Source organism: Lutjanus erythropterus, chromosome 23 (genome assembly GCF_056507025.1).
Source record: "Lutjanus erythropterus isolate fLutEry1 chromosome 23, fLutEry1.hap2, whole genome shotgun sequence".
NCBI classification, from domain to species: domain Eukaryota; kingdom Metazoa; phylum Chordata; class Actinopteri; order Lutjaniformes; family Lutjanidae; genus Lutjanus; species Lutjanus erythropterus.
The window spans coordinates 10,372,363-10,386,910 of NC_139339.1; the positions used below are offsets into that span (position 1 = coordinate 10,372,363).

The following is a 14,548-nucleotide window of genomic DNA, read 5'->3' on the forward strand; positions in this document are numbered from 1 at the left end:
TTTCAGAGATAAATCTGTCACTCACTGAGTCACTATTTTTTCTATATCTTAACCTCTTAACTGTTCAACCTTTAAAGGTACAGTGTAAGATTTACAGACTTATATTGCGAGAATATGGCAGAAATGGAATATAATATTTCTAAGTATGATTTCATTCATGTATAATCACCTGAAAATAAGAATCGTTGTGTTTTTGTTACATCTACAGAGAGCATGACTCCTGCAGGCTCTGTAGGTTGTAGCTGTAGGCTGTCATACACACTGGGGATATAAATCCAAGCATTATACAGGAAAACACAAATAATCAGATGGAAACAGAGCGTTCTTCTATCTGAAGTTCTTTATTATTATTCAGAAAAAGTTAGCTCCATGATTACCTCAGCATAGTTTAAAAAAAGTCTTCTCTAATCAGCCACTGATTTAAATCACTTATTCCCTTCAACAATATTTTTTATTTTACCTGTATACCTTTTTCATAGTTTCCAATACAAAACACAATGCTTTCATAATATCAAACATTTTTTCAGTTTCTTATTTTTCAATATCTCCCAGTTAAAGGAGAACTGAAACTAAAAACAGAAATAGAGAAAAAAGAGTACACTATGAGAATGTGGAAATGTATTTAATAATTAATTATATGCCGATATTAAATTTAGGGTGACCAGATGAGAATGGGTGAAATGGGTCCTGTCCTTGTTCTTGAAACTTTGCCAGATTCGTGAGATCGCAAGATCACATGAGAATCCATCTTGCCAGGCTCCAAGCCATCCGTTTGTGTCCGCACCGGAGGTGGTGCGAGCCAATCAACACCCTAAGAGAGAGTACTGGCAGCTATGGGCGTGGTTTTAGTTGCGCCACCAGTGAGAAATATCCATGGGAAAAACTCGTCTTGATCAAACAATGACGGCTCCTGAAGAGGTTAGCGTAGATGCCATCAGTTATATCAGAACTGGAAAGCATTTCTTCATCAAATGAATAGCAAAGAACAACAGTGGAGGCCTTTGCGTGTGGTTCACTGAGGTGATCTGATTGGTTGAAGTTAGGCCTTGTTAGACATGACAGATGGTTCATCCAATCACCTGAAAAATGTTCTTTTTGAAAGTGCCCACTCTCTGCCATACACTTTCTATAGATGACTTCCCAGATGGTTCTGTGTAACAAACCATGTGGCGTGTCAGGTTATGTAATTCAGGACTGTCCTGAATTTTTTAGGACATCTGGTCACCTTAATAACATCACTTTGATGCTTTGTAGTTAAAACAATTGAAATGAATATTAGGTTAGGAAAACAAAACATGTGCTTGATTTGAGGTGACCTCTGGTGTAAACCACATCAACTTCTGGTCTTCCATCTGAATACAGATACAGAGACAAATAGTTTTGTTGGTTGAACAGACTCAGAAATTAATTACACAAATAATGACGTCTCTGTGCACCTCTGCTACATGTTTGGAAGGGGAGGGTGAGGTGAGGAGTCCTGCAAGCTTGCTGTTAGACGGCACTAAATTTTACAAACTGGTCCTTTAATTGTTTGTCTTTTTCTTTACTGGGAACAATCCAGAAATGGCTTTATTTTGTATCTGTCACTCGCTTTTACATACGTATGTATTTCAAGAGTCACTAATTTTCTCTGTATGTTAACCTGTGGACTGATTAACCTTTAACCAAGCTGCTTACGTACCGTCAGTTTCTGTCATAAATCTGGCATCAGAGTATGTGTTGTTACCCTGCACACTCAGGAGCGTTTTCTTTCTGCCTTCTGAAATGTAGCACTCAGCACAATCCATCATCTGTAAAGACGCACACAGACAATCATCAACCTGACTGTTTAATACATTTCACGTGGCTCTTGGTTTATCATTTCAAGGCCTCTAAGTAGAAGTTTTGTGGTTTCAGGCAAATATTTTTCCTCAGACATCACCGATACCCCTCATTTCTGTCTGGATTTACAATGACCACCAGGGCAGGTCGCGCGTGTGCCGGAGACAACACCTGTAAATTGCTCAAGATTTGAATATGATAACAAGCTGAACTAATCCGCCGTGAGCTCAGTCAAGACTCTTTGATTTATGACCTCGGAGCTGGGAAACAGCCAGACCCTGCAGCTATGGAAGTAACGTCTCAACAACAGAGGAGATGAGCAAACACTAAGAAGTTTACTGGCACGCCTATTATTGTCTACAGCACGGGGTGCAAAACAGCCTTAAAAGCAGCGATCAGGTGACAAGGCAGCCTTGAACGCTCCCCTGTTTCAAAACATTTATTTTGAGCAACTGCCTCGCTTTGTATTTCGCGTTGAGGAGTTCAAGAGCTGACAGTAGCTCGGTAGTGGAGACTTTGACTATATGTTGCATGACATTTATTGCACAGGACAGACGCTCGCATTTTGTGACAGCCAGAAAACACGGCAAGTCGTTTTTGCTGAACTCGCACCTCAAAAGCAAGAAAAAAGAAGGAAAAACAGTCATGGTGGATCGGTCTTAGAGATTTCTGCTCTTTCCCCTCCTAGATCATGTCTATATCAATTACACTGCATCTGAAGCATGCACAATGAAGAAGGGAAATGGCAGATTCTTTTTATGCTGATGAGAAGCAGTTCGGGATGGGGGGGAGAGAGGGAAGGGAGGAGGGTCCTGGAGTCTTCGAAGCAGATAAAAATGGAAATGTTCCCCTTGCTGCTCAACACCCCTGTATCAAAGCTTCCTGCCGGAGTCTGGGGAGCGAAGGAGGGGGAGGAGAGGTAGGAAGGAGGAGGAGAGGAGAGGGTGGGGAGATGTCCCAGCTGTGTTTGACAGGTCTCAGGGCTGAGCTGTGTGGTCTGATGCTTGGAGAGGGAGGGTGGGGAGGGTGCCCCCCCCCTCCACAAAAACACACACACACACACAGAGGGGGGGGAGGAGAATGAGGAGCAGCTAGGAGACAGTCTGGTCACGGTGTCCTGGGTAACATGTCAGCAAGCTTTGACATGGTCCAGCCTTACATGAAGATATCTTTGTGTTATCAAGAGACTGCTGGTCTAAGAAAATGCAACAATGTCAGCTGCACTGGTTGAAAGCCTTGTTATTTTAGTTTGAGCTGACAGGGAGACAAAAGAGAGAGCAGGCATGTTAATTTCATGTAATAGAACGGAAGCATTTTGGGAAATGCACGTCTTTGTTTTCTTGCCGACAGTTAGATGGGAGGATCCATAGCAATCTCATGTCTGTATGCTAAATGTGAGGCCACAGTTAGGTGAACTTAGCGTAAAGATAAGCTAGCCTGGCTCTGTTCAAACATTCACCGTTGCTGCTCCTCGGATGGTCCCATTGTCCGAGTTGGGAAGTCGTTCTTCCGCCTTCATTGTGTTCACAAGCTTTTGAGTCGTAATTTAGAAACAACACAGATGCTGCAAAGGGTAGGGTTGTTTTTGTTGAAGCATCTGAGTGATGGGCTGGCTGAGACTTTTTTTTTCTTCAAGCGGAGAAAAAAGAGGCAGCGACAGAAGGCAAGTTGATACAAGTCAATGAAGTACAAATACATTTAGAACAAGACTCATACTAAATTAAAACATCACAATATATACGGTATAATATCGTATATATTATACAACAACAGTGTTCCCAAGAAGCAAATTCAGAAGCAGGTGCAGTCATCAGGGACTGTCGCTTGTAATAAGTTATTAAACGTGGGTAACAGAACGAGGATGTGGAGTTTAGCTTCTTCTGCAGCTCGTTCCTGTCACTAGAAACAGCGAACGAATGAAAAACGGATAAAAGGGGGTGCAGACTTTTGAGATGACAGACGATGTTTTGTTTTTGTTTTATCACCAAAATTGTATTCAGTGATCTGCACATGAAATGGTACAGTTCAGCTTCAGGTTTTCTTCTCTGGGATTATTACTATTACTATGTTATTACTGTGTATATGACGTCAACAGACAAAAACTTAGTAAGTCACATGGCAAACTTTTCATCAACTTTCCGTGACTTGAGGGGGCTAAATTTTCCCAATTGAGAACTAATTTTCCCGATTACTCTGACGCAACATGAATGCACAATGTATATAGAGATGGACAAGACAGCTCCCCAAAGGTATCTTGATAGCCCCCTTGTGGTTGGGTGCAGTATAGGTTGTAACCTCCTCCATGTTAGCATATGGGACATGGGACAAACAGAAAAATCTAAGTAACTGTAAAATACATTTTTTCCAAACATGGTTTCTGTCACTTCAGGTAGTTTTCATAACTCCAGTGTTGTTCAGGTGGTAATTTTTCTGATAAATTTGGTTTTAATTAGTTATTTGGCTTACCATAACCTTAACCAATCATCACTCATCATGCCTAAACCTAACCAACCCAACCAACGAACTTACTTGCCAGTTGCATTTTGCATCTTTCTATACAGTTTATAATTTAAAGAAATCTGCCTATCAGCTCATCTAATCCTCACTAATTAACACATTACATAACTGCATTGCCCCAAATATAAGATGACCCTGGTTATTAGACGGTTCCACCTTTTCCAGCAGCTTTATTTTTGGAAAATCTTTTTCAAACACTTTTAGACTCGTCCTGCTGGAACATTTTCTCAGAAATTCTGTCAGTCCAAACTGCAGATAATCACACTCATTCCAGAGGTCTTTTCTCTCATATAAGTGAGACAAGAAATGTTTCATGCAAAATGGAAACAAAATCTGGTGTAGCTTGTATATTTGTTTTATATTCACACTCCCTTGTCAGACTCTTGGAAGCAGTCAGAATTATTTTACTTGGCAGTTAGCATCCAGAAGACAATTTCAACTCATTTTCACCTGTTTGGAATTTATTTCCTCCAAAACACATTAAACGAGCCATCAGAAACTCTCTTAGGTCACACTTGGCTAACTAAACTTTGAGTGCTGGCTAATTCTAACAGGCTATAAACAGACTTTTAAACAATTAAATAGGCTAGCTTAGCAAGATTGAGATATTAACAATCCATCATACATTATTCTCTGAAGAAGCTGAAGTGCTGGTAGGGCTGTTGGGAGTAGTTAGCCTTTAAGGTTTACTGCTAGAAAGCCCCTCTTTGTTAGTTTAGGTGTGGAAAATCATGGTTTGGGTTAAAATAGCATGATTTCTGCCAGAGGGGCTTTCTAGCAGAATGACCTGCAGGCTTTTCCCACATGCACTGGTAGGTGGATTTTTTTGTTTGTTTGTTTTTATTTTGTTATGAACAGGGCCAGGCTAGCTCTCACCCAGTGTTTCTAGTCTTAATACTATATGTTAATAGATATGAACGTGGTATCAATCTTCTCATCTGACTCACAGCCAGATAGAGAATATTTCATAAAATGTCAAACTGTTGCTTTTAGAACCACAGTTCTTTGTTTACAAAATAACAAACATCTGAACTGTACCGTAAGAACTTCTGCTGAAACAAAGGCAGGATTGAAGATTGAGACACAAATCAGATTATCCAATATTGTCTTCTGGATCACTGACTCATAGCTAAAAGGCCAGCGTGATATGAGCACCAAAACAAAAATCTATCATGACACAATGCCGATGTATTGACCAGTGGTGGATCCCTGAGGGAGGACCCCTGCGGTTCTTGCAATCCTCTCAGTCAGATGACTCAGAGATGATGTGTTGTCTTGTTTTTTCCTCCTTTCACTTTTTCTTTACATTCCTGCAACTCGGTATCAAAGAAAACTCAAGACTGTTCTCCATGGTTGCTAACTTCCTCCAAAACAACCGACATTTTTTTGTTTTTAAAAGAAAAGAGGGAGAACAATGTTGCAATCTATCCAAAGGTCATCTGTAAAAACAAGCCTGTAGACCAGCAGCTCTGGCTTTGACAGAGCAACACACTTCACCTTTCACTTATGAGTGATGTGGGGTAAGTGGCTCTCATTGGGCTCGGAGCCAGGCCATTCCATTCCTTTGACTTACTGATACGCAGTGTTCCTCCTTCCTCCTTATGCTTAGTGCCCTTTGATCTTCCTCTAACATCACAAATGAGCAATTTGTGGTCAGATTGACCCGCTCTAATTGGCCATGAGAGGCTTGGTTCTTTCTTTTAGTTTGCTCAGGCTTCTTCACAGCTAAAGCTCTGTTTACGCAACCTCTTTAAGTGACATAAAAATCACGGTAAATGACAACAGTAGTACTTTTTGTTTGTTTTTAATTGACTAGGTCCTCTCTCCTTTCCATCCTTTCAAGTGGCAATTTTCTGCTTTCAAGGATCCAATTTGCCGCAATAAATTCTCCATTTTAACAAGGCTAATGCTGAATTCAGACTGCACTCACTATCAATCAGGTCAGGAATGACAATTGACCATTTTATCCCTTGTGGTGTGTGACTCAGGATAATACACAGGCCTTGTTGTGAGCAGTTTCATGTAGGAACTACATTCTCTCTACTAGAGCAAAGTGTGTATTTACTCATGGATGAGAGGTCCCAGCTCAACCAAGGAGGATGTCATTAATCTTATTAATCAATTTACCAATTTATCATTATCATTTTTCCTTCTACACAGTGATATCATTGGCAGTTGTAGTATGGTAACAAGAAAATAGTTCTTACATTGAACTGCTCACAACAAAGTCTGTGGAGTAACTGGATCATGATTTCTGGAAAGAGACATCGCTGCTGAGATTTCCACATGTATTTTTTTGGGCACCACAAGCCACGTGCCATCTAGTTCCATTAAACTTGAGATACGACAGACATCTCTATGGCTGGTATCTCCAAAACTCAGAAATTCACACCCAAACAATCAAATGGATAAATAGCACTAGAGGTAAAAATGTGCATTTTTGACTTTGCAGTGAACTGTCCCTTTAAGTTCATAACCAAATACCTGCAAAACTGATTACACTCCCACAATCCTCAGCTGCTCGTGTTTGGTGATAATTAGCAAAACTAAAATGGTGAACACTGCAAACAGTACACCTGCTAAACATTAGCATGTTAGCATTGTCATTGTTAGCATGTAGATGTTGGCATTTATATAGATACAGCCTCACAGAGCTGCTAGCCTGGCATTTCTTGCATGCATGGTATTTTATTTATGAACATATCCAACTCAGTGAGGATCTGGAAGTGAAAATTCCATTGAAAAGACAAATTATAAGATGTAGCAAAAAAAGAAAAGTTACAGATCAGAAAAGAAGATTTTACATTCCCTGTAAGTGAAGGTCAATACACAGAGTTCTGCAGCTCTAAGCAAACTGCAGAAAGCAAATGAACTGCTTTACTTCTCTACGCATACATTGTTAAATAGAGATTAAAGGCGGTGGGAAAGACATAGACCTCAGGGGCCGGGTTTTAGTTTAACCTTTTATTGGTTCCACTGCATAACAAAAGAGGAGATATAACTTTACGTACTTCCCTTTGACCTGCTTTAAGACATTTTAGGATCACTCAACAGCATTCAAAGGGAACATTACTGTCCATTACATAGACCTGTGTCAACATTTGGGAATTCAAGCCTAGGAGACATACTTAGCGCAGTCTCTGCTCACTCACTCAACCTTTCCTCTGCCCGCTGAACCATGAAAGCTTATAGTACAGTCTAATGACGCACACTTGTCCCTCTTTCTTGTGTTTCTGTACCTTGACACGACTGTAGGACCGTCCGCACACGAGAAGACAGAAAGGTGCTCTTGTTTTCGTTCAGACCAGGTTTCATTCTCGCGGCTTGTCAGATTTAACACACGGCTGCACCTGACGACCCTGGCGTGCCCTTGAGGATAAACGCACGTTCTACCTCACTACTCAGTAATGCAACCTAGTTAATCACAGGAGCCCTCGCATTCTCTTTCTCTGAGCCAGTCCAGCAGAGGAAATATGATGGAGAACAACAGCAACTCGTGATAAAGATGATTTTACTCAAACCAACACTTGTTCCAGACACCTGGGTCATCAATTTGTACTTTTTGGCCCTCTTGAAATATTAACCTAATCTCTTTCACTTCTAGTTTTCCTCTCTCCTGGCTAACAAAGACACGCCAAAGAAAAAGAACACTGAAGTTTGTAAGGTGACACGTTCTTCAGGGATTATTTCCTGGCACAGGCTTGCATTTCTTCCTGTGGGTGTTTGGTGATTGACAGTAAGCAGAGCATGACATAATGTGTGCACGGATATAAAGACACTGAACTCGGGCCAAATATCTTAGTGATAAAATAGGGGAACTTTACTAACCAAACTAAATTAAGACTTCTGGTTTGTTTTAGCTCAAGTGTGGCCTTAGGGATAGCAAAGTCTGTCTGTTGGTCCAGCACTTGGATGTTATGAAACTGACCTTGATAATAACAATCGTTGTCCCCAGAAGATGAAGTCTGATTATTTTCTGGGGCCACTATGAGGTTGCCACTTTTGTTTTTATGGAAATAATAGCTTCCCAGATTAAAAATTCTTGTCAGCTATGTTGATCCCCTTACTTTTCCTCTTACTTACTGCCTTACTTTCGCTGTAAGGCATCCCAGATGCAGCATCGGTTGCCATCCTCTGCGACTGGGTCATGATTTCTGAAAAGAGACATTGCTCTACTGCCAATATCTCACACAAAATCATTCTAGATAGGGAAATAGCACTACAGGCGAGAGGAAAAGCTTCATTCTTTTTTTAATCTGTCCCTTTAAGAAATGGACAAATCAAATTTTTATCTGATGATGGTGCCAGATGAAGTTACGGGGAGGCCTCAAACCACAAATGTCAACCTTATGGTGGCACTAAAGGAAAAGTTAGCGGATCACCAAGGTTATTAAGATTAATTCTCTGATGTAAATGTACCAGCTGATTCAACAGTTGCTGAAATAGTTCAGTCTCAACCAAGATGGTGGACCAAGTGACCAGCGTGGCCATCCACGGACAAACTAAAAAGGCATGACAACCAGCGTTTCAGGGTCCCCGTTGTGATTAAATTAATTATTTCTGTGGGATTGCAATGGAAATCACTGCGGCCTATAGGTCACATTTCACTTTTCAAAGGTGGAGCGGACCTGGATGCAAAGGTCAGCTGTCAGAAAGCCTTTATCCTCTCGAACCAACTGGTGGCCTGTTTGAACATGACTGACTGCAGTGGACCACACAGAGACCTGAACTGTACGTGCTGATGAAAAAACACAGGGGTAAGAGTAAGGACTGATGGTATTTTCCCCCTTTTTTAAGGAGTCATAGTTTGATATATTTACTCACATTTTTTAGAGCAATCTCCTCAGTATCCAACTCTGCATTACAAACTAAAATCTTATGCTTCCTTCTTTGTTTATGATAACGTATTATTGAGTCTTCAGAGAATGCTGCATATTCTAGCAAAGGCCAAATATTGACTTGAGATAATCCTATGAAAAGAAAAGCACATACCACTGCGACGCACAAAAGTCTGCCTTAACAAACGAGTGGGAGCTGGATAATTCAGTTTCACAACAGTACAGTAAGGGAGAGGTATAAATAACCGCTTCCAAATATAGAACAACATTTGAACTTCCTCTCAAATTCCTGCCATGAGTTGCTATCATCATAGCCAATTCGCCTCTCTAAAAACCCACCGCAGATTAAAAGGCCACACTTGCCCCCTCCATGAGGTCCTTGTCACTCTGCACATCCGTGCAACTGTGGCCGGCATCTGTCTTCCTTGTCATATTAAAGTAAACTGACACTTTGGCAACACCCCGAAATAAAAATGATGGTAGTGGAGGGGGGGGGGGGGCAGAGGAAGTGAGAGCAGAAAGGAGCCTAGACGTGGCCCCGGCTGCACTCCTCTGCTGAAATAATTAGCCCCTGGTTGATGTGGACTCCTTGTGGGACTCCGCCGTGACATGTTCAAATGAGTATTGGCAGTGTGCGACACCAGCTGTGGGCCTCCTACAGGGAGCTGCTGTACTGTGTAGTGCCCGCCCTGCCCACTGAACACGACACAAAGCCTTTAAAACTCTCAAGTGCACGAGCAGCGGCCTTGAGCTTGTTTTACATCCGCATGAAGTTAAAGGAAAAAACGTGACATCTGAACTTTTTATGTCAGGTGCAGTGAAGTGCTCAGGCTTGGGGAGTACCTGTATTCCATTACAGTTACAGAAAAAAAAAACATAATCAGATTGCGGATACATTTTGTAAAAATGGAGATTACTGGCAGGAGTTCAGTTTTAAAATACATTTTAAAATTAAAGCTGCAAGCAACGATGATCTGTCTCTGGCAGCCCACGCCACCCGTGTGCCAGCGGCTCTTGGCAAATCTTTCCCGAGGAGGAGGAGGAGCTGTTGTTGTAAGTTTTCAGTTTCAGTTTGAAACTTTTGCAGATGTACATTTGCACCCGTATTGCAGATTGCTGTTTCAGAGATTTCTTGAGTTTATGACACCTACTTTTCAGAGAGCTGCACAACAATTGCAAGCTTGCGAGTCACATGATTACTGGCAGCGTTGTGGAGCCTGACTGTTACTGCTTATGCGAACTGAAATCCAAAATCCATCAACCAGTTTCATGTCGGACCTATTTTCACTCTTGTAGAAAAGAAAGTAGCTCCACATTCTAAAGTAGTTCTGGTAGATTCTACTCTATTCTATTCTATAGACCCTTTTACAGTTTGTAAACAATGAGAAAGCTGCACATGCATTTTACCAACAGGAGTGCAGCGGACCTGAACAGCTTGTCAATGGGCCGCTGCAAACGTGAGCGGTTTTGATCGCGTCCGCAGTTCAGTCAACACATTTAATAGCTTGCAGCCGTAGTCATGACCCTGTCAGAATTTTGAATATCAATTCTGAAGAATCATATACTCAACAATCACACAGTTTGGTGATTTTAGTGCTGGTAAAAAGTTTAATTCAACCTTTGCAGCTTGGTAACTCGTCCGAATACTTCTGTTGCCAAAATGTGGGGTCAGCTTTTCGATGACGTCGGCTGTTAAAGGGTCTATTGTTCTCTCATTTGAGTGGTTGGTGAAGACACGCAACCATGAGGCCGTAATTCTATGTTTTGACTTTAAATCAGAAAAGAGGAACAACATCACAGTACAGTAGCAGCTAACGTTAGCTACACAGATCAACACCACCACCACCACTACTACAGAAAATTAATTTTTGCTTCTGTAGGTGCTGATGCAGTTGGATGGTGTGTGGGTAAAAACAAAAGCTTACTTTAAGTTTGAGTGAATGAAACTTACATTGAAAAGTGAATTTAAATGTGTAGATTTACGGCTATTAAACTAAATGTGCATTTGCGCACAACAAATACATTAAACTTTTTTTTTAACAGGTAATTAGTAATTGTATCAGAATACATTTTTAAAGTAATTCTCCCAATTCTGGAGGTGCTACACACACACATACACATCTATCCACACCCAATTCGGTGAGGCTGTGCCACAGATGGGAGCACCACCCAAGGGGCTCAGACGTGAGGAGGTCGATGGGAGGGGGGTCACCAGAGATTACACAGGCCCATGCTGCAGTAGAAATGCAAGTTGCAACCACACCCGTGTCAATTACAATAAACCAGGCATTGTGTGGAATTCCCACTGTACCCAGGGCACCAATTTGTCAACCCCTGGTGGGAGGGCGCAGGACTGGCAACCCACCGAATCCAAGATGGGGACCACCACACCCAAAGTTATTCTTTAAGGCATTGTTTTTACAGTAAATCAGCTTACAGCCACAGTCACAGATACACTTGTCATTTGTAGTGACTTATTTTTAGCCCACAAACTTGATTTTCTGACTATTTTTAGCACAAAACACATGATAGTATATTTATTTTTAGTTGTATTATTATTAAAATCAATTTTAATTGGATAGTTTGTGTCACCTGATGAAACAAAGCCTCCAGACAGGGTGTACAAACAGTTGCTCAATAGTCCCTCCTAGTGGTCAAAAAATATAGGAAATATGAAGCAACACTTGGAGAAATACAAGCTTAAATGCAATCTTTATTAGCATCTTCATCGCAATATTTTTATGTATTCATTTGAACATTTATAAATATATACGTGAGTATAATTGATAACATAAATATGGCACAGGAAAAGTTCAAATTCAAGTCCAAAATATATCATAAATAGTCTTAATATTGATCTGAAAGCAAAAGTGCAAAACCAGGAATTGTCATATATGCTGAAGAACAATGGTTTTCATCATATGAAGGAAGAAATGCAGAGTGTGTGATGGTCATTTTCAGTGTCAGAGGTATTCTACTAGACATCATGTGACAATACTACAGTGTAAGACAAGTGGAAGTTGTTGGAAATCTGTCAGTATCTGTGTGTGTGTGTGTGTGTGTGTGTGTGTGTGTGTGTGTGTGTGTGTGTGTGTGTGTAGACGCTTTGGGATCCAGCTTCATCTTTAGTTCCTCACAGGTGTGCTGCTTCCTTTGGCCGTCTTCTTCAGGTGATGATAGTTGGGCAGAATCTTCATGAGGAAGTCGAGCTGCAGAGTCTGAGGCTGCAAGATAAACACACACACACACACACACACATCCCTGGTTAGCTGCACAAACCTGCACACAAGCCAACAAAACTTTGTGACTCACAGGCAGAGAGGGACGGGCGCCGGCGCAGACTGACCTGTGGTTTTTCACTCTGCACACGCCTGATGCAGTTTGAACCGTACACCACCGTGTTCTCCGGCACGACCTCACACGTGTTGACCTGGCAGCATGCGCCGATGATGCATCCGCTGGTCAGGATCACGTTTCTCCCGAGATCAGCTGGGATTTAATGCAAACAAAAAGATTATGGTCATTACTGATAAATAAACCCTGACATTGGAGTCTTGAATCACAAATCAGTGAGCAATGAATGTACTTACCTTTAGACTCAATCACATTGTTGTCTCCAATCTTCAAAGCTTGAGAGACTTTAGAAGAATTGTTAAGATTTAAAGCTTCACTGATTAGTCTATTAGTTATTAACTATTAAATTAACCAACTATTTTGACAATGCACTGACTGTTTTCAGCTGTTTTTTAAGAAAAAAAAAGTCAAATTTCAGCTTCTCAAATGGGCATATGGCAGTAAACTGAATCATTATATGCAGTCCTTTAAACGATTTAAACCTATGAATTAGCAAGTGACTGATTTATTGGTGGATATTATAAACAAATAATATTTTTATATGGATCAGATGTACTGAGTGAGACATTTAACAGCTGAAACAGAGCTGCCAGTGCTCTCTGGTGGACAAACTATAAAATGGCAATAGTCATTTTCTACATATATTTTGTTTTGTCACTTATCATCTGACATAAACTCAAATATATCTGCAATAAGCTACCAATTTGTCAGTCTAGCTGGACTGCAGTTACATACCCATACCATATTATTTGCCAAGGATACCACAGCCAACCTCAAACACATTATTGGCCCCAATTGTCATGGTTTTTGGCTCCACTCCTTCTGTGTCTGGCATAATATTCTCTGGGTAACTGCAGTAAAAAAAAAAAACACATAGACAAGATAAAGTGAAAGTGTAATGGTGAAATAGAGGGAATAAGCTGTAATATACAGTGTACCTGTTAATAATAAGTGCCTGCTCCTCTATCAGGTTGCCCTCTCCGATGATAATAGGCCCTGCCTCTGCTATGATCCGAGCTTTGGGATGAACAACTGTTCTAGCACCTGGAAAAAATTAAGGAAAAAAAAAAACTTATTGAAACATACAGAGGATAGAGAAAAATGTATTTTTAAAAAATGGCGCCTGTATTGAAGTAAAAAGCAAATTCTCACCAATGGTCACATCTCCTCTTACTTCACTCTCAACACACACAACAGCTCCAGCTGCAATTTTAGCACTGAAAACACACAGAGGACATTTTTCTGTTTCATTTCCAAATCAACGAGTCACATCAAAGGCAGAATAAACAGGCTGTTCCAATTAAAATATCTCAGTAATTACTGTTTAGCCGACCTATAAATAGGCTACGGATGTCGCCATTGCTTATTTTGCATGTTTATTAAACGACGCAGCGATACTTTTATTTCCTTACAGCTAAAATAGTTTTTTAAAAAATCTATCTCATAGTATAAGAGGCTAATAGTAATAAAATGTCATCTACCTTTTCTGTGCCATGATTTGCTTGGCGTCTGACATCCTTGCGGTGATAAATAGATGTATCGATACTTGATTATTAATCCTAGTTCAGAGTTGGAGCTCAGGGGTTGATTGCGTTTGTCTGGCAGCAGTCAGCCTGACGCTTTGCTGCCCTCTACTGTAATTTTAAGGATCCTGCAAAGAAACAGATGTGAGACGGGTTGAAAACAAAACTAACCTGACCAGACTTTCTGGTTTATTTTTATATCGTGACAAGTAGTCAGTTATGAAGGACGGTGAGTGCCAAAATCAAATATCAAATCAAATAAATAAATAAATATTCAAATTCTTACATTTTATCCAGCCATAGAACCATACACATACCCCCCACACTACCAATATACTCTTACATTATTATTTATTATTTTTCAAGATAACATTATTTTTATATCAAATAAATTATTATATATCAAATAAATAAATAGAGCATTGAATATACAATGTATGTATGTTTATTGATCAGCTTATTTGTCAGGAGCAAAGCATTGTAACAGGTTACAGT

The 14,548-nt window shown here is 40.4% G+C and overlaps 1 protein-coding gene across 1 annotated transcript; it reads right to left on the bottom strand.

Annotated features, from left to right (window-relative positions):
• Window positions 1-11,869: 11,869 nt before the first annotated feature.
• On the bottom strand, window positions 11,870-14,134 carry LOC146305608 (dynactin subunit 6-like). The gene is made up of 7 exons (XM_084712451.1): window positions 14,012-14,134; window positions 13,683-13,747; window positions 13,469-13,574; window positions 13,293-13,381; window positions 12,767-12,814; window positions 12,523-12,665; window positions 11,870-12,400 (listed from the first exon to the last, which is right to left on the bottom strand). Exons 1-7 carry the CDS (start codon window positions 14,044-14,046, stop codon window positions 12,302-12,304), a joined length of 585 nt encoding a protein of 194 aa, XP_084568577.1. The 5' UTR covers window positions 14,047-14,134; the 3' UTR covers window positions 11,870-12,301.
• Window positions 14,135-14,548: the final 414 nt, after the last annotated feature.

Coding starts and splice junctions, on each gene's coding strand:
- LOC146305608 (XM_084712451.1), bottom strand. CDS start 14,046: ATGTCAGACGCCAAGCAAATCATGGCACAGAAAAG. Junction 13,382..13,468: donor CAGGCACTTATTATTAACAG/GTACACTGTATA, acceptor TTTTTACTGCAG/TTACCCAGAGAATATTATGC. Junction 12,401..12,522: donor TGCAGAGTGAAAAACCACAG/GTCAGTCTGCGC, acceptor TTTATCTTGCAG/CCTCAGACTCTGCAGCTCGA.